Raw genomic sequence first — 17,060 nt, 5'->3', positions numbered from 1 at the left:
TTAAAAAAGTAGCAAGGAACTGAGATATGTTTTAGTCAGGTCATAAAAATATGACAATGCAATGAATATTGCTTGGTTTTGCTATAGTTAAGGAACATTACAGAAACAATAAGATACGTAACAGACGCTAGCTTGTCACATTAATTAATTTTTCTTTTTTAAAACTCATGTTGAGAATCATTCAAGTAATAATATGAAATCAGCCAGCACTCTGCAGACAGATGAAGCAAATATTCCAGAACCTTCACCAACAAAAGAATTTCATACTGAAAAATACAATTAACATCAGAAAGCTGTCCTGCCATCTGTTTAAAACAAAAGGTTTTAAATTTCCTCGTTGTTATCAGGAAATAGCAAAATGCTATGTATGACTATTTTGGAGGATTATCTTTACTCATGACAGCGAAATATACTTAAATATGCAAATACACAGTGTGTCAAACTGCAGGATACCACATTATTATTACCAAATTGTAAGATCAGAGCTTAAATGAACTTGCTTAACAGACCTTCATTGCAGCTATTACCATACTAGGATGGGCAGTGAACCGAGCACATAAAATTGAAAGAGGAATGGCACATGGTCAGAGGAACCTATATGCGTTTTCATCCTAGGCTACTCTTTACTCTGCTGATAGTCATTCAAACAGAGAAGTCTCATCACCCACTTTTTAATATGGCTTTTTTTAACATCCAAAAGCAGTTGTGCTGGTCCTGGGTACTGGGCAGGACACATCAGAGCCAGCCCAAACATAATTAAATGGTCAAATCACACACAGTCATGAAGAAACAAGCAAGGCACATGGATACTTATTTTGCATTGAAGGAATCTTGAGCAATTAGTTTACTGTTTGCCTTGCCTGTAAGTTGTCAGATGGCCATTCTGCTGCAAAGCAGGCTTCTGGGGGCTCTCTCCCTCTTCAGCTTGCCTTCTTTCCAAGTTCTGTTCCTGCTCTTAGAAGTAAATGATGAGAAGATGGCTCCGCTAGGCCTGGCTGCCACTGGTATCTCATACCACAAGAATGGCCATCCTTACAGTCTTTCATGTGTGGTATAATGCAAGTGGCATGGATCTTCATGAGGCTGAAACTACAGACGTAGGATGATTTATTCAGAGCATATGGCTCCTGCAAGCAAACTATGAAATTTGCTACTAACTTACTTGTCAGAAAGCTACAGGGGACAGCAAGTTAAGAGTCTACACTGGTCAGATATATATAACTTCTTGGTAAGAATGACTTTATAAGCAGCCTTTTTGACCCATCACCTGTTCAACTCCAGCATTATCCTGACTCACCAACTGGGCTGCAAACCCTGGAGGGATTGCTGATTCATGGAGAACTACAGGATGGGGTCAGTGACACTGATAGAGGGCTGCACTGAACGTGTATCTTTACCAGGAACGTTGAGCTCTGACTGCACAAAGAACAATCCGAAAGACTGTCCAGATACACTGCTAGACAGCAGGCACTACATTGTACATGTACATATTATTTTCCTTTCTCTGCAACAGAGAAGAAACAGAAAGGAAGGTAACAGGAGAACAATGCAAGAAGCAGCTCAATCAGCCAACAAGTTAAAGCCACAAGAGCTACAAACACCAGTTCCCTAAGCTAAATAAAAATTTAGCACAAGGGAGTGTTTCTTTTGGTGTCCCGTCCCCCGTCCCCCCCCCAGTGACTCACATAATTTTTGTGTAGCTTCACTGATAAGGCAACAGCAACCAAAGTAGCCAGATTACTAATTTAAAAGCCATACCATTATCCAGGCAGTAATTTACTGCTTTGCACAGTGTCTGGAAACAGGACAGTCAAATGGCTAGAAAGATGACTGCTACTCATTCCTCATCTCCACACCTGTTTCTGGTCAGCTCCCACTAAAATGCATCTGACCAAGGGTGCTAGCAGGCAGGCTTCAGTTCACCACTTTGTTTAGCAAGGCCTATCCTTCCATATGCAGAAAAAAACCAGGCCCTGGTTAGGACAAAAGCAATTGCTTAAAAAATAATAACTAGGGGGGAAAAAGAGAAAGCGATCACATAGAGATTGTATTGTCCTGGTATTATTTCTTCACGTAGTTCCACTGTCATCACAGGATCACTTTACACAAAGAGAAGGAAATGAAGATAATTTCCTATATAACCTCCTTTTTCAATATATTTGTAATTTCACAATAAACATAAACTCAACCATTCTCTGCAAAAGCAGAAAATGGCATTTCCTTCCTGGTTCTTGCACTATCAGCACCCCAATAGAAATATATTTACTTTCTTTAAATAGACACTGCTAGGATGGGGTTTAGAAACAAGCTTCACCTAGTTGTCATGAATTATTAACCAGAAAAAAATCCCTCTTGTTGCACTTTACAGAGGCTTGATTTGCAAGTTTAAAAATCAAACTGACTTAGGTTTCTTGTACAAATACCCAACCTTTTAAAAAATGCTCTGAGCATTATAAATACATTTTTTTCATGAATACAAGAACAACAATTCTATAAATAGCTATTATTCGCAGAATTGCTTCAAGACATTGTTTTTACAGACAACAGTAGGAAACTGAAGGAGGTCTTAGTGCCAAATATATTAAAAGCGAAATAAACTCTCCAATCAACTCTGGGTTTCCATTTATTATTACAAAGTTCACTGTTATTTTTCAGCTTATACAATTAGTTTATGCAAGGGGAGGAACAAAACAGAAGACTGCACTGAGTTCTGGCATAGGTGCTGGGTTAGCATAAATCAGGCATAGCCTTCAAATTCTGAGGGCATTCCCTTTGCTTCTTTGGGCAGTAATTTAACAACTCTGGACTGTCAACAGATGAACTTGCTATTATGCACCACAACCTTGTACAAGCACAAGCAAAGACAAGATTTTTATTATAACTCCATGATATGACTTCCAAATACACTGACTCAAAACTGTGCTCCATCTCCTCTAAAAAGCAAACATAGGAAGATAAATATAATCTAACGTAGTAGCAAGTTGCCTGTTCAGTCTGCACTTTTAATGGTTGCTACCTCCTCAAGCAATTTTTGCACTGGTATCTAAACATAAAATCAACAGGAACTCCTGAAAAACAGCTACACAACTGGTAAACCAGGTTTTCACAGCCAGAATACTACAAGTATGTATTTAGTCATTTTGGCATATACTCCAACACAAAGCCAAAGCTCAAGCACTTCCAAGTTCTAACACCATTTTCAACAGGGAACTGGTACAAGCACTTATTTCATAAGTACTTGAAAATTCATCTGTAAAAAAAAAAAAAAAAAAAAAAAAAAAAAAAAAAAAGGAGGAACTCATTCAGTTCCTAGTTTTGATACAGTATTTTGCCATAACAATTGCAACAATAATTTCCTATTATATGTCTGATATGGTATATGAAAGAAACTGCTCAGGGTACTGACACTCTCTCAACCCTGGTGCAGCTCCACAGTCTCCAACAGCTGGAAACATGACAGGGCTGATTTCAAGGGGTGACACAGATGTGAAACTGGAGTAACACAGTGATGAATCAGGCCATGAGCTTTCCCAACAGCTCCCCAGCCATAATAGCGATCTAAGCATACTGGAATGTTTTTAAAAGAAAGTAAGTGTCCAGCGAGGATTACTAACAACTCAGTGACGTGGCTCACCAGGCATGGCCAGGGAGCACACGGCAGTTCAGGAGGAAGAATTCAAAGGGAGCTCTGGCCTCTGGGAATTCTGGGTCTGCCGTGCACCACAGCCCAAATCCTCAGTGTACAGAAGGCAAGACAGAGAAACCATGAGCCAGCTATGAACCACCACAGCATCACAAATGGATCCTTGCCTGTAAATCAGGACAATTACACACATTGCTGGCCATCAGATCATTAACATGGCTGAAAATTACCAAGTCTTCCATCCATCTCTCCACATTCTGTGCACCAGGGATGAGCCACAGGCCTGTTGTATTTGCTTCGCAGAAGAGCAGAGGAACATACGCTGATGTAATGCTTGTCTGCTGTGCCAGAACTGGCATGCAAAGCCTCCTGATTGCTGCCCATCACACCACAGAAAGCAGAAAGAACCATTCTGGGACAAGAAGCTTTTCTCTTACCTTATTTTGATCTGTCCAGTAAAAGAAAAATCCCTGTGGATCTGTTCTGAGAATAATTGGAGTCACAACAGTGGAGTCCTGAAAGAAAAAAAGGACAAACAAAAAAATCCATGTCAGCACACAGAACACTGTTATGTACTAGCTACTCTGCCACCCATATTAATGAATTGCAACATCTAGAAATTACTCTGAAGGTATCACTAGCAAGATGTCACTAAAAGAATTAAATATCACCTGCCTAATCTCCATTTTTCTGACATAACGTATTTCCATTACTGAGAAGACAGCACTAAACTCCAGAGTCATCAACACATGGAGTTACTCCAGAAAAGCTGAAAGTAGATGAAGTTAAACAGACATAACGCAGTCAAACTAGAGCCCACACAGTAAAGTACTATTGTTATCAGAAGTGCACTGCCCACCTTGATCCAAATTAACCTTCAGATACAGACAAAAGCTAAATGCCTATAAGCTTTACTTTAACATACAAAGACTGAATTTGCCTAGAAAACCTGGAATAACATCCACTACATTATGACTTTTGTCAGTTACTACCCATTAGTACTTTTCTGGTTTTTCTACAATCAAACTATAAAGATTTTAGTAAAGGGAATATATATATTCCACCCCACCTCCAAATCAGTTGAAAACCTGCCTACTCTAGTAACATTCATAGCTCAGGTCATTTAAAACTAAGCACATTTTTAAGTATTATAAGTAAGGCAGCCTGGTTACCTACCTATTCGTGTCTTCTGACTGACAGCAGGTACCTGACTCAGGAGATACAAGCTTTAAATGAAGACTTTTCTGCAGGTGGGCATTCATTACATCTCTCACCCATCGGGATTCCCTGGTGCCTAACAATGATTGACATCAGTGCAGCCTGGTCCCAATAGGTTTCCTCCTCTCTTTCCTCTACTATTTTTCATGACATCTGTAAAAATGCTGTTGTTTTGAGACCTCTACCTGTTTGCCAAACTGGATTTAAAAGTTACAGAGGGAGCACAGAAAGGAGTAAGAAGACAAGCAGACAGAAAAACTGCCTAAGCCTTATCTCCACAGGAACCCAGGCTAAACTCACAATTCCTCCTTAAAAAGGATGTATATTTCTGTTGAAGTGTTACAGGTATTTTAAAGCTTTAGCATTCACACATTTCCAAAGCAGCAATATGTGAGGTCAGTCTATATTCCTTGAAGGAAAAAATGGGCTCTAATAGGTTCAAATTTAAACCAAACATATTTTAGGGGGGGTGTGTGGGTGTGTGTTAAATGCAAATAAAGTTGATGGAAGTGACATTATAAATAAGTAAAAACTAACTTATGCAAGTGCAATTTCCAATGCAATAAGATAACACTTGTCTATATTATGCCACCAGTACAGTCCTTTGTGACGGAGTACCAAACTCCCAGCAATGGGCATTCATGAAACGGGGAAGTCGAATTATTCCTGGTTTACAACTAGAAAAAACAAGACCCAAAGAAGCTACGTGACAGGCCCAGCACCAGTCAGAAGCCTGCAGGGTAATAAGTAAAATAATAAAATGGAGTCAAGCATGAAGCATATTTTTATCTCAGCACAAGAGAAATATAAACAGAAGAGTAAGTTCTACACTAAGAAGAAATACAAGATGGAACCCATATATGACTGTAAAAGTTATCTTTATAACTGGAAGATCCAGGCTGTGGATTAATTGTGCCACAGGTACACTGACACCCAAATGGGTGCCACGTGAGCTTTCAGAGGCTGGGAACAAGTGCGGCTGTACCAATGCCAAGCAGTGCTACGGGAATGTCCCAGCTGGGATCAGAGCTCGTTCAAAGCACCACTGACCTCTCTTTTCCTCATTACAAGAAAACAGTGTTGTATGCACTTTCCCTAAGAGAACGGACATACAGAATTTGTACCATCTTTTTTCTTCCCTGTTTCTCCATAGTTTCTAGCATCTTGTACACCTGAGAGTTTGATACTGTTTGAGTGCAACAGGTAAATTTATTTTTAAAATATGCCAGGCCCTGAAGAGATGTTGCCTGGCTGTCTGTATCCACAAGCTCCTACAAAAGCGTTCTTAAACCTCTGCCATTCAAAAAGAGAAAAAAAAAAAAACCAAGCCTGCTCTGGAGATACAACTCTCCTTTTTCAGCTTATTTCATTATGTCCCATGCAGCCTGTGTGTAAGTATGTAAAATGAGGAAAGAAAAAGACTAAGTGTCCTTCTGCCTTTGGATGAGATATACACAACTTCGGGGGGGGGTGGAGAGAAGGAAGTGATGAGAAACAGACAGGCATGAAGCAATTATGTCTAGGATTAATCAATTTTGCTGGTTAATCATTTCAGATCAGCTGCTTCAACCCAAAAGCTGTTTGGATTTGCCTGTGCTGGAGACATACAGCTACCAAAGTAATACTTTTGTAGATGCGGGTTGTAAAGTATTGACTATAATTAGACTCAAAAAAGTGGAGGATGAGGAGAAAGAGCCTTCAATATCTATTAGGTGACATAAAGGAAACTTCATCATGACAGGGGTAATGATGAGTCTTAATTTAAGACCCTCTGTGGTCCAGCAAGTCGCTTGTTTGTTTGTTTTTTAAATCAGAAAAAAAGCCTCTGCTGAATTAACTATTCTACTCTGACATTAAGTATAGCACAATTAACATGCTGATGAATACAAGAACCCCACGCTGTCACGTTGTATACAAACATAGGATCTGAGAATAACTTTGTACACGTAACTGTGTAACGTGTCTTAGGAACTCTTCCACACAGTTAACAGCAGCAATAAAAGTCAGGTGCACGTTTTATATATTCTACAAGCTAATTACAACTCTCAAGTCCCAGCCACCAAAAGCCATACTCTTTAGTTCTGGGTGTAGAGGAACAGAAATAAACTTCTCTAGTCAGCTCTGCAAGTCCTTCTCCCTGCTCCACGTTAATGCAGAGTCCTTTGTCACGTGGAACAGGTCTGTTGCTTTTATACTGCTCTGCAATCAGGGCTTGCAAGGGCAGGCAACAATCAAAAAGATACATGAAAAACCCTTTATACAGTATACATTCAAGAAGAGCAGCAGTTCAAGGCTCTGAAATAGAAACATTTCAAATGACAATTGTCTGGTACCTTTGTTTACAAAAACTATTGTAGCATATAGGAATAACTGTGATTTATTACCCTGAAGACACACCTGCAGTCATTCACAAGAGCATCCTGAAGCCCATTAATTCAATTTCCTCACCCAAAGAACTGACCTATCTCGCAACTCCCCCGAACAGATTTACCAACCATGCACAACTCTGAAGAAGGTGGTAACAGACAGGACACAACAGATAAAGGGAAAACAACCCAAACAAACAAAACTTGAAGGACAAACAAATAGGGAGCAGATGTTCATTTCTTCCCTAACCCACTCAGATCCAGAACATGAGAATAAAACGGGGGGGGGGGGGGGATGTCAGTGTTGTGCATCTCTAAAGCTGACAAGTTTGGAAATTAACATGTATTTAAATGTCTAGTAGAGGCATAGCTCTTACAATCCTCTGGATGTCAACAAAGCAAGCAGCCCTTTGGGTAGGAGCCCCCAGATTCTTGGGACACTTCCAAGTATGTAAGAAAAGAAGAAAGAGGAGGTGACCAAGGCAAAAATCAGACATGCCCAGAAAGGAGAGGGAGAAAGGCAGAGTGTCCCAGTCAATGATGCAAATGATTGTGGGTTATCAGGCCTTTTAAATGCTACCCGTGGGTACTTGTGCCAAGTAGTGCCTTGGTTTCCAACAGATTGCTATTGCAAATTCCTTGAATAGAAAGGCTTAGTGTGGCCTTAACCTGGCAGTCCCAGTGTGCTGCATATCGCACCAGTCTAAACTTAAGTAAACAATTTTTCTAAAGGGCTTCTAACTTCACCTTTAAAAGCCCCCCACCTTTATATTTGTTGACTCTAGGGCCAATTCTCTACTTTCCTCCAATTTCACAGCCTCAAATGAGTAACGTGGTTGTTCTGTACTTATTCTACTAAGTTGCCTCCTAACTGGCTGTACAACCTCAGATCCTGCATTAGCAATATTCTTTATTTTAAACTTTTAAACAAAGAGGCTTCAAATTTATGCCCACAAAGGGGCACAGAGAACTCTGGGATCTTTACCAACCAGGCACAGCAGAACACCGGCATAGAAGATCAATGAACAAATCCATATGTAAGTGCCTGCCAGGTAACCCTTTCAAGGTCTGATTTTACATGTGGGTCCCCTAGACTATATCTAACATCTGCAAGCAAAAAGTGCCACCTCCATTTTAATATTACTGACCAATAAAAACTATCATACAAAACCAAACAGTGAAGAGGGTGGAAACCTTGGTTTAGTTCCTTTCTGACTGTACACCCATGCTTCCTAATCCTCAGAGCATCCCCATGACCAGGCTGTGCATCCAGCCACGAGGGATGGAGCCTTCTACCCTACTCCTCAACTGTCACTGGTAAGACCTGAAGAGACACGAGGCTACATAAGGGTGCCCTACTCTGCCACCTACATCCCAGGCTTTGGCCCTTGCTCCCAAAACTCCCTGCACTTTACTCAGTATGTATTAAGGCAACAGAGTAACAGCATTGCTGCTGTGTTTTGTGCTGAGCACAGGTCAATGTTAAAATGATCAGAGGACATCACAGGCTGGGAGTAGTGTGCCTGCAATGCAAGTATTGGGTCAATCCCACCATAGATGAAAAGTTCCTAATGGATCTTAAAAGTACCTACACAGGAATGAAAATCTACATGTACGTTGTCAACCAGCAAGACCATGAGTCAGATGAGTACATGTTTCAATAAATCATATACAGATAATGACGATGTTTCTTAGAAACAGCTGCAGTCAAAATTCACATCAACAGATTTTAAAAAGAAAAGCAGACCAGCCTTTCTCTTCAGCTCTTCCAATAGATGGGGCTCACAGCAAAGCCTTATTAAGCCAGACTGTTGTTTCCTCATTTTGCCTCAGATTTTGAGAGACGTCGAACATCCCCAAATATAACCAGAAAACTTTTTACACACATCATTATTTCATTTGCTTGCACCTTCTCCTGGAAAATTTCTGCCAAACTGCTTCCAAACACAAAGCTAAGAAATACAGATTGTTTCTGGCAAAGGCAAAATATTCTGCAACTTCTCTTTCACTTTGGCGATAGGGCTTGAACTCTGGTTGAGCAAGGGTGTAAGACTGCGGGAGAGGTGTGGGGAGCGTCCCTGCAAAGAGTTTTCTCACCACCCCACAAGCCAGAGGGATTACAGGCTTGGAGGAGCGGAGAAGGAGCAAAGGAGAAGGGATAGCAAACCCACAGTTTATACACAGTCAGCAGATATATTAGCTGTTAAATTCCATAATACACTGGGTGTACTCAGACTGGAACTAAGCAGGATTACCCAAACAATTAGCACTATGAATTTCTTCAGGCTGACAGCTGAACTATGAGCGAGAGGGAGAGAGTACCCATCCCCCAGGTTTGCAATGAACCCCTGAAATAATCTGGAAGGGTAACGATGCCCTCTTCTACTGAGGGCAGAACAACCAAATCTGCCATGGAACAGAACAGACTGCAAGAAGGAAATGTTGGAGAAGGTGAAATGAGTGCTGGAGGAAGCAGGACAAAAAAATCAAAACTGGAATTGAGTTTACAGGACCCGTAAAATGAAATCGCACTTGTTCAATAGGAACATGCAGGAAAATATTCTTCACTGTTAGAGTGGTTAAACCCTGGAGAAACTTTGGTGATGGCACCACAGGACAGAAGTCACCATTCTACTAATTAAACACTTAACTTCCTGCAAGTTTAAAAGAGCTACCTTGAGCAGGATTTGTTTCTCAGAAGCAGACTACCCTGTCTCGTTTCTCAGGATGTCCATACTCTTGGGCTTATTATAGCCTTACTGCACATAGTCTTGATTTGTCTGCATGAGTCCTCATTTGTTGTAGATGTTGCAAAGTATGCGGTCAAGAAAGAAGGAATAAAGGGAAAACTTTATAGCAAAAGTAGCCAAATGCCAACCAGGAAGATCTTATCTCTGCCAGAGTGTTCTTATATGATGCTCAGCAAATCATTTAAACCAGTCTGTTTATGGGTGTAAATGCTGTATTCTGTTTTTGAAGGAATACTGGAATTGTATTTCCACATTTCATTTTCTAATTTTCAGAGATGCTGAGCCCAAATTCATCTGAAGTCACTGGGGAGGCATTCTCAACATCTGACTGTATGGTGCTATGCAGTCTGAAAACTAGGTCCAAGGTATCTAATCACAGATTAAAAATCAGTAGTTTTTTTATGTTGGACTCCTTTTGGACCTAAAACAGTACAATTGGGAACACATTCTGTCATCTAATGGATCTTGTGAAAATAAACTAAAAACTGCTTATGAAGCATTTACTTTATAATAGATAAAAGACTCCACAATGATTAGTTAACTCTATTTCACTACAGTCTTTGTTAAAAAAAAAGGCCTTGAGCATTCAAACATTCAAGCAAAGAAAGCATACAGTGCACAGCTTAAATTCACTGTTAGCTTTCCTTTCACAAAGAATTCCTCATTTACTTAAGAGTTGGTTTCTGGTTTTCAGTTTCCCTAGTATCTACCAGCACTCCAAAGGGCTCAGACACACCACCACCACAGAGGTTATCTGCAACTTAACCATGCAAAGTCTTCACCAGATCTTCCAAGGCAGGCATCTAACCATTTTGCAGCAGATCCAGATCTTCTCCCCCTGCCAAGCTAAAGTTAGCAAGAGCTTTCCAATAATCAAGTTCAGGCTTTCCCCTTTACCAAATGTTAACTGTTGAGAAATTTTAAACTCAATCCGACTACGCTCCTATGTTGCAAAAGACCAAAACCACAACTTCTACTCATTTAGATATAACATTTTTATATAGCACAGAGCTGGTATTTGTCTATTACATAAAGATTAGCAACAAAGAAAGAAAAAAAAAAACAAACCAAAAACTCTAGAATGTTGGACTAACTTCCCTTCAGACTGAAAACATTCAGAAAAAAATAAACTCTTTTCAGTTTATTGTTTCAGTTTTATATGCACAGAACAATGGTTGTTCATTTTTCATGGCCTCAGTAATGTACTGTAGTGACAGACTTATGCAGTGTTTAAAGAGAAAAAAAAAAAAGACAGGAAAAAAAAAAAAGTTACCTGAGCATCAACATCTTAAAATCACTTCTGATAATTCCAGGTCTTGTCTTTGTTTGACCTCAGCTTATCCATAATAATAATACTCCGACATTATATTTACTTGTAAGGTTAACAGGGATGTATCTCATACACTTGATAATCTTCTTTAGAAGATTTTAAACAAATGAAGAAGCCCAAAAACTTTACATAGCACTTACCATCTGAGCTTAAAAATGTCTTTTAAAGACAAAGAAGTGCTCCGAGAGAAAGGCATTAAAATAGAAAAAAGACCTGGGTCCAATTCTGCTGCTCACTGGAATACCTGGTGAAGTGCTGTAGCCACTAAACAACACTACTTATCAAGAGGTTTGTTTCGTAACTAAATATTTAGAAAAAAATATATGGCTATAAAATTGGAATCACATCCCTCAATTTAGGTACAGTTACATTACCTTACTGATATAGTTAACATGCAAGTAAAAGTAAATAGTGTAAGCCACAGAGAGACCAGTCAAATTCTTTATGCAAAGTACATATTATCACTATTGAAGATAAGAAAGCCTTTAAGCAAGAACTTAAAACAAATCTATTTTTTAATATACACCATCATATTAACTGGCTTCAGTGTCCCAATTACCGCTCTTAGAAAACCTCCGTTCAGCTGTGCTCTAGCTGTTGAGCTATTTGTTAACTCAGTTATGTCTACCTTGTTCCCACTACAGACCAGAGAAAAATAAAGGAAAAAAGACAGCCAAGGCAGGTTTCAGCCCCTTCAGATGTCAGATCAGTCCTGAGAGAAGCTGCCCTTTACACTCAGGTTTCATTAACCTTCTCAGCTAGCAACACATTCTGCTACATTAAGTTCAACCCCCTACAAAAAAGCTTCACCCATGGACTCAATTGCATCCTTTTTATTTATTTATTAAACCGTTTTAAAACTCTCATCAGGAAGAGCTATTATAACCTGGGTTTCACTACAGCAGACTTCTTTAAGCCTTCCCTCTCACAGCTATCGCTTTTCTCTAGGAATAAAAGACTGCAACTGTTCAAAGACCAGACCAGTACTTAAGAGACTCAGAGCCTCTTCCCAGTAGTAAGGGAGAAGTGGTTATAAAGGCCCAACTGACGACAGCATGAAGAAACATCGCTTGAAGAAGCAAGTGCTCAGCCAACTAGCACCTTAAACCAGACACACATGTGCATACATTCACGAAAAAAACAGTTAAGCAACCAGTCACTTTTATCTTTCACCTATTCAAATATCAGCTATTTCTGTTCAGTGCCTTGTGAATCCAATCTACACATCAAGAACAAGAGTTAATTCTAAAATTTGTTTTCCATCCTGTAATACTGTTACAGAATAAAACAACATGAGGAAAAGCAAAGTTATAGGACAACAATCATCTGTTTGACTTTAGTGCTTTATATCCTGATCCAAAATGGAATTTGTTAATAGACTGTATTAGGCATTGGATGGTGCAAGTGATATTACATCCAATCCCGATGCACAAAAGTGTGACTTGTCGTGCAAAGCTGGAACTTTTTAATTGATTGTAATGCTTTTACAATTTAGAAACTGAAGATGGTCCACAGAGGAAGTGGAATTTCAAGCCTCCTGAGCTGCTTGCCTTCCACCTGCCTGTATGTGATCCTGAATGGCTGACATAACCTCTTCCTCTTCTCTTAGCAAAGCTCAGGCAAGGCGTTTCTTTTTCAAACTGGATCATCATTACGGGGCGGGGGGCAAAGCGGCAGCAGGCACTGGATGAGGTTCATGCGTACCATGTAGCAGACATCACTGCTGTTCCTTAGGGAGGAGGTCCGTATAACAACATTAGTACCACATCTGCTTATGAGCAGCCTCAGAGTTACTAATTAGGTACAGAGCTATTAGGCGTTCAGGATAGGAAGTCCATGGGTGGATCAGTTTTAAAGTCTGTATCTCTACAGCTTTTGTCGGATTGTTCTGCACACCACGCTGTGGCACCCTTCTAACAGCTGGCAAACACATTCTTTAACAACTGTTACTCTATACACCATGAAATTCCTTACACGCCTCTCATGCTCTGGTTTAAATCCTTCCAGCATTCCCATTTAAAAAACGCTACTTTTCAGTGGCTTATAACTCAGCTGGAAAAATTTTGCTTTGGGCTGAAACTTCGTGCAAGTCATAGGAATTCACCAAAAACACTCTTTTGCTTTATGAAATGTGAAGCAAAGTCAATAGAGCCATCTTTAAACTGCAAAACAAAACAGCAGGGAAGTGTACTACGAGGGTATGCCTTGGACAGGAACGAATGCTGCCCTAGTGCACAGGCAATGTGGAAGAACTGAACTCCCGTTCTCACTCAGAAACAGTAAATAGAAAATGGTGCGTAATAAACAGCAGTATGTGAGCCTCACTTTTCTCAACAGCCCTCTTAGCACAGCAGATCCAAAGTACTCGTTATGGTCCATTCTATTTTACTGTTACATTTTGTAGTTTACTATTTCTCATTACAGCCTAGTGTTTCACTGGAGAGTTTGTGCATGCCTATTTACATGAGAGACCACAGAGGTGCAGATTAATAATAATCATTTTTTAAAAACCCTTCAAGCAGATTAATTTGATAGAAAACAAAGACTCTGAAGTGGTGATTGGCTACTCAATGGCAAATACTTTTCAAAGTCACCGAACACGCATTCATCTGAAGACCTTCTTGCAGCCAGAGTGCCAAATGAGATTCATTTCCCTTGAAATCTTTGATTTTGTGGGGCTTCCACCACTGAGAAGAAACACTACAGGCAAGACAGTGGGGCTGGTGGCTGGGAAATGCATTCATATACACACAATGCATGGTCAACAACGAGTTAATCCTAGTACTCTTTATCACACAGCGTGGCTAAACACACATCAACTTTCACAAGGTTGCTGATGAAAGCACTCACTAAACACAACACGACTCTTTCTCATCTCAGTCACACATTCCAGGTAATACCTGTGTATTGCTGAGTAACACCTTTAACCTGACACGCATAAAGAGAATTTAGCTGTATTTTACTACTGCAGTCTTTAGGTTTACCACTGAAAAATCTTTTTTCCAGTTAGTCTAAAGCAGACAGGTTAGCCACTAAACATCCACTGTGCATGGAGAACACCTCTTCTCCTTCAAATTCTATGTATACAATATACTGCTTAAGAAATAGCACTTAAACTAATAATTTAAACTGTTGCCTAATTGCTTAGACTTTCAGTCTGGAGACTTAAATCACCATTAACTTGACCTCTGCATATACCTGTGGAAATTTCTTGGTAGCTTACCAAATATAAAACAATAACTGCAATGACAAGGCTGAGGTTATGCTGCCTTTTCCTACACTAAGGAAAATATCAACCGAAGGAAAACAGTTTCTCAGACAAGCTTAGTTCCCAAATATGAATAACCTGTGTCAAGCCAATGTTTACTACTGCGGACAAGGTCAGGTCACTGAGCTTATTAAAAATATGTTAGCTTGTTATTGTAAATAAAATTTCACACTATAAGTTGTTCAGTTTCTTGGTGTTCTTTCCCTCTGTGAGAGTGTTTATCACAGGTTTATAGAGGTCAGGCTCACACATTTGGCCGCTGGACAGACTGAAAGCAATGGCGAAACAGCGATACGTAATGAGACAAGAACAGTTGTTAGACACATGAACTGCTCCTTCTCCCTCTCTCTCTGTTGTCCCTCCAGTTGTTGCTGTGGATGTCTTCAGCACAGCCGAATTTGCAGCAAAAATATGGGAGCTGCGTCAAGGCTCTCTAAGCAAGTTATCCTCAACAATTCTGACATTCAGACTGCCTGCCTTCTTTCCCAACCACTCCTCTACCACAGCTTGAGTCTCACTATGCCCCTCTGTCTCCAGACACCATTCACAGACAGACTTTTAGGGGCACCCCCTCCTCCATGCACAACTGAGACACAAACGCCCAACGTCCTATTGCAGGAGGAAGGCTAGCAGAGGACTCGTCCTTTCTGGTTTTCTTCTCTACAGCACAGCAGGCTTACTTTCATGCTCTGAGAAGAGGAAAGCTGAACAGAGAAAGGCTACCTTTCTCTGAAACAGTCCTGGGCACAGCCTGCAAGTGAAGAAAGAAATCCCAGCTGCCGAATAGCTGCGCTACCAAAGGGGAAGTGAAAACCCCACTCCTCTCTGTGTGAGGCAACACAAGCGTAAAGCGTTGGGACGAGGGGAAAGCAGATGTGATTTTGAGGCACGTCTCATGCCCTAATGAGCCAATGAAGAAGAGTGCCTTCTGCGGAGAAAGAAAGATGAGCAGGGGTACCCAAACAGCAAGCCCTGGGAGAACGTGTCCAGGGCTTGACAGCCCCCCCCAGAGAGAGAGACAAAGGGAAGGGCAGGAGCCAGAAGGAAGGACAGAAGTCGGGAGAAGGAAACAGGAGATGGAACAAGAGAGATAGGGAACAGGTTGGAACAACTACGTTACGGCGACAGAGGTGGCAACGTGCACAATAAAACAAGGGAGGCAGGAGAGGAAGACGCTCGCGACGGGAGCCAGCTCAACACAGCTCGCACCGGCCAAGAGAAGCGAGCCGGGAGAACCTCTGGAGAAAGTTCGCCCGGCAGACGGCCGGCGGCTTAACACCGCCTTTCGGCTCGGCCCGGACTCCGCACGGCGACCGCCCAGCCGGGGCGGGGGGCACCTATCGCCAGCCACCGCAACCGTCCCCGACCGGCCGCCAACCCAACTCCCGCCGCGGGACGGCCCCGCCGCCTCACACCTGCCCTCCGCACCGGGCGAGGCGCGCACAGCGCCCCGCGGGCCGGCCCGCCCCGGCTCCCCGCCGCCTCGCAGGGCAGGGCCGGGCCGGGCCGGGCCGACCGCGGCCCCGGCCGGCCGCAACATGTGTGCCGGAGCCCTCCTGCCCGATCGATGCGCCCTGCGCGTTGCATAACCCCGCCGTGCCCCTGCCGCTCTGCCCCGCGTGGGGCGCGGCGAGGGGGGGAAGCTACTCACGTCGTCCCACTTGACGAATTTGATGCCTTTCTTCAGGGTGTCGGAGACGCAGACGGGCTTGAGCTGGAGAGCGTGCACCCCTGGCTGTGCCCCGGCCATTTGCACCGCATTGACGCTCTCTCCCCCGGAGCGGAGAAGCCGCGGCAGGCGGCCGCCTCGGTAGGGACGCCGGGGCGCCGGAAACGGCCCCGCGAGAGCGGCCGGCCGCCGCGCTCGGCGCGCCTGCAGCGGGCAGCCCAGCGGCTGCCCGGGCGGCGAGGGCGAAGAGGCTTCACTGGCGCCCGAGGAGAGACCTGGCGCGGCAGCGGCCGGGGCGAGCCATGCAGCGGCACATCCTCTATATACAGCCGGCTCGCCACGCACGCACACGCCCGCCCGCTCTCACACACACACACACACGCACGCAGGGGCACGGAGCGAGCGGCGCTGCCCGCTCCGCTCCCCTCCCGCCTGCCCCTCCTCCTCTCCCCGCCAGGCTCGGCCCCCGAGGTTCCCCCGCGCCGAGGTCAGCGCGCCGCGCCGGCGGCACTGCGGCGCCACCTGCCGGCAGCGGCTGGCGCGGCATCCGCCGCGGGGCCGGGCAGGGAGCGCAGCGGGGCCGGGCGAGGCGGGCTTCGGGCTCTTCTTGAGGGGGGGAGGCCCCCGGCCGAGCTCCCCGCGCCGCGCTGCGCGGGGGGGGCTCGGCCGGGGGCCTCCCCCCCGGGGCTTTCGCTTCCCCCCGGGCCTGCGCCCCGGGCTGAGGCCTAGGTGGGGGGGCCTGGTCCCGGGCCAGCAGCGCGCAGCAGCTGCCTTCCTCGAAGTGCCGTCCCGGTCAGCTCCCTCGGCCCCACCACG

At 43.3% G+C, this 17,060-nt stretch overlaps 1 protein-coding gene across 4 annotated transcripts in view; it reads right to left on the bottom strand.

Annotated features, from left to right (window-relative positions):
- PLCB1 (phospholipase C beta 1) overlaps positions 1–16,671 on the bottom strand; it is a 412,787-nt gene extending 396,116 nt beyond the window's left edge. For all 4 annotated transcript variants that reach the window (XR_012651612.1, XM_075035449.1, XM_075035451.1 and 1 more), the window contains exons 1-2: positions 16,227–16,671; positions 4,081–4,158 (exon numbers count right to left, since the gene is read on the bottom strand). Coding sequence is in view for 3 of the 4 variants with exons in the window: in XM_075035449.1 (XP_074891550.1) it covers positions 4,081–4,158; positions 16,227–16,325 (177 nt within the window). In the remaining variant the exon portion in view is untranslated. The remainder of the gene's footprint in view (positions 1–4,080; positions 4,159–16,226) is intronic.
- Positions 16,672–17,060: the final 389 nt, after the last annotated feature.

Source organism: Buteo buteo, chromosome 9, assembly GCF_964188355.1.
Source record: "Buteo buteo chromosome 9, bButBut1.hap1.1, whole genome shotgun sequence".
Lineage (NCBI taxonomy): Eukaryota > Metazoa > Chordata > Aves > Accipitriformes > Accipitridae > Buteo > Buteo buteo.
Note: the sequence above shows the minus strand (reverse complement) of the source record. Positions and strands in the feature narration are given on the sequence as shown.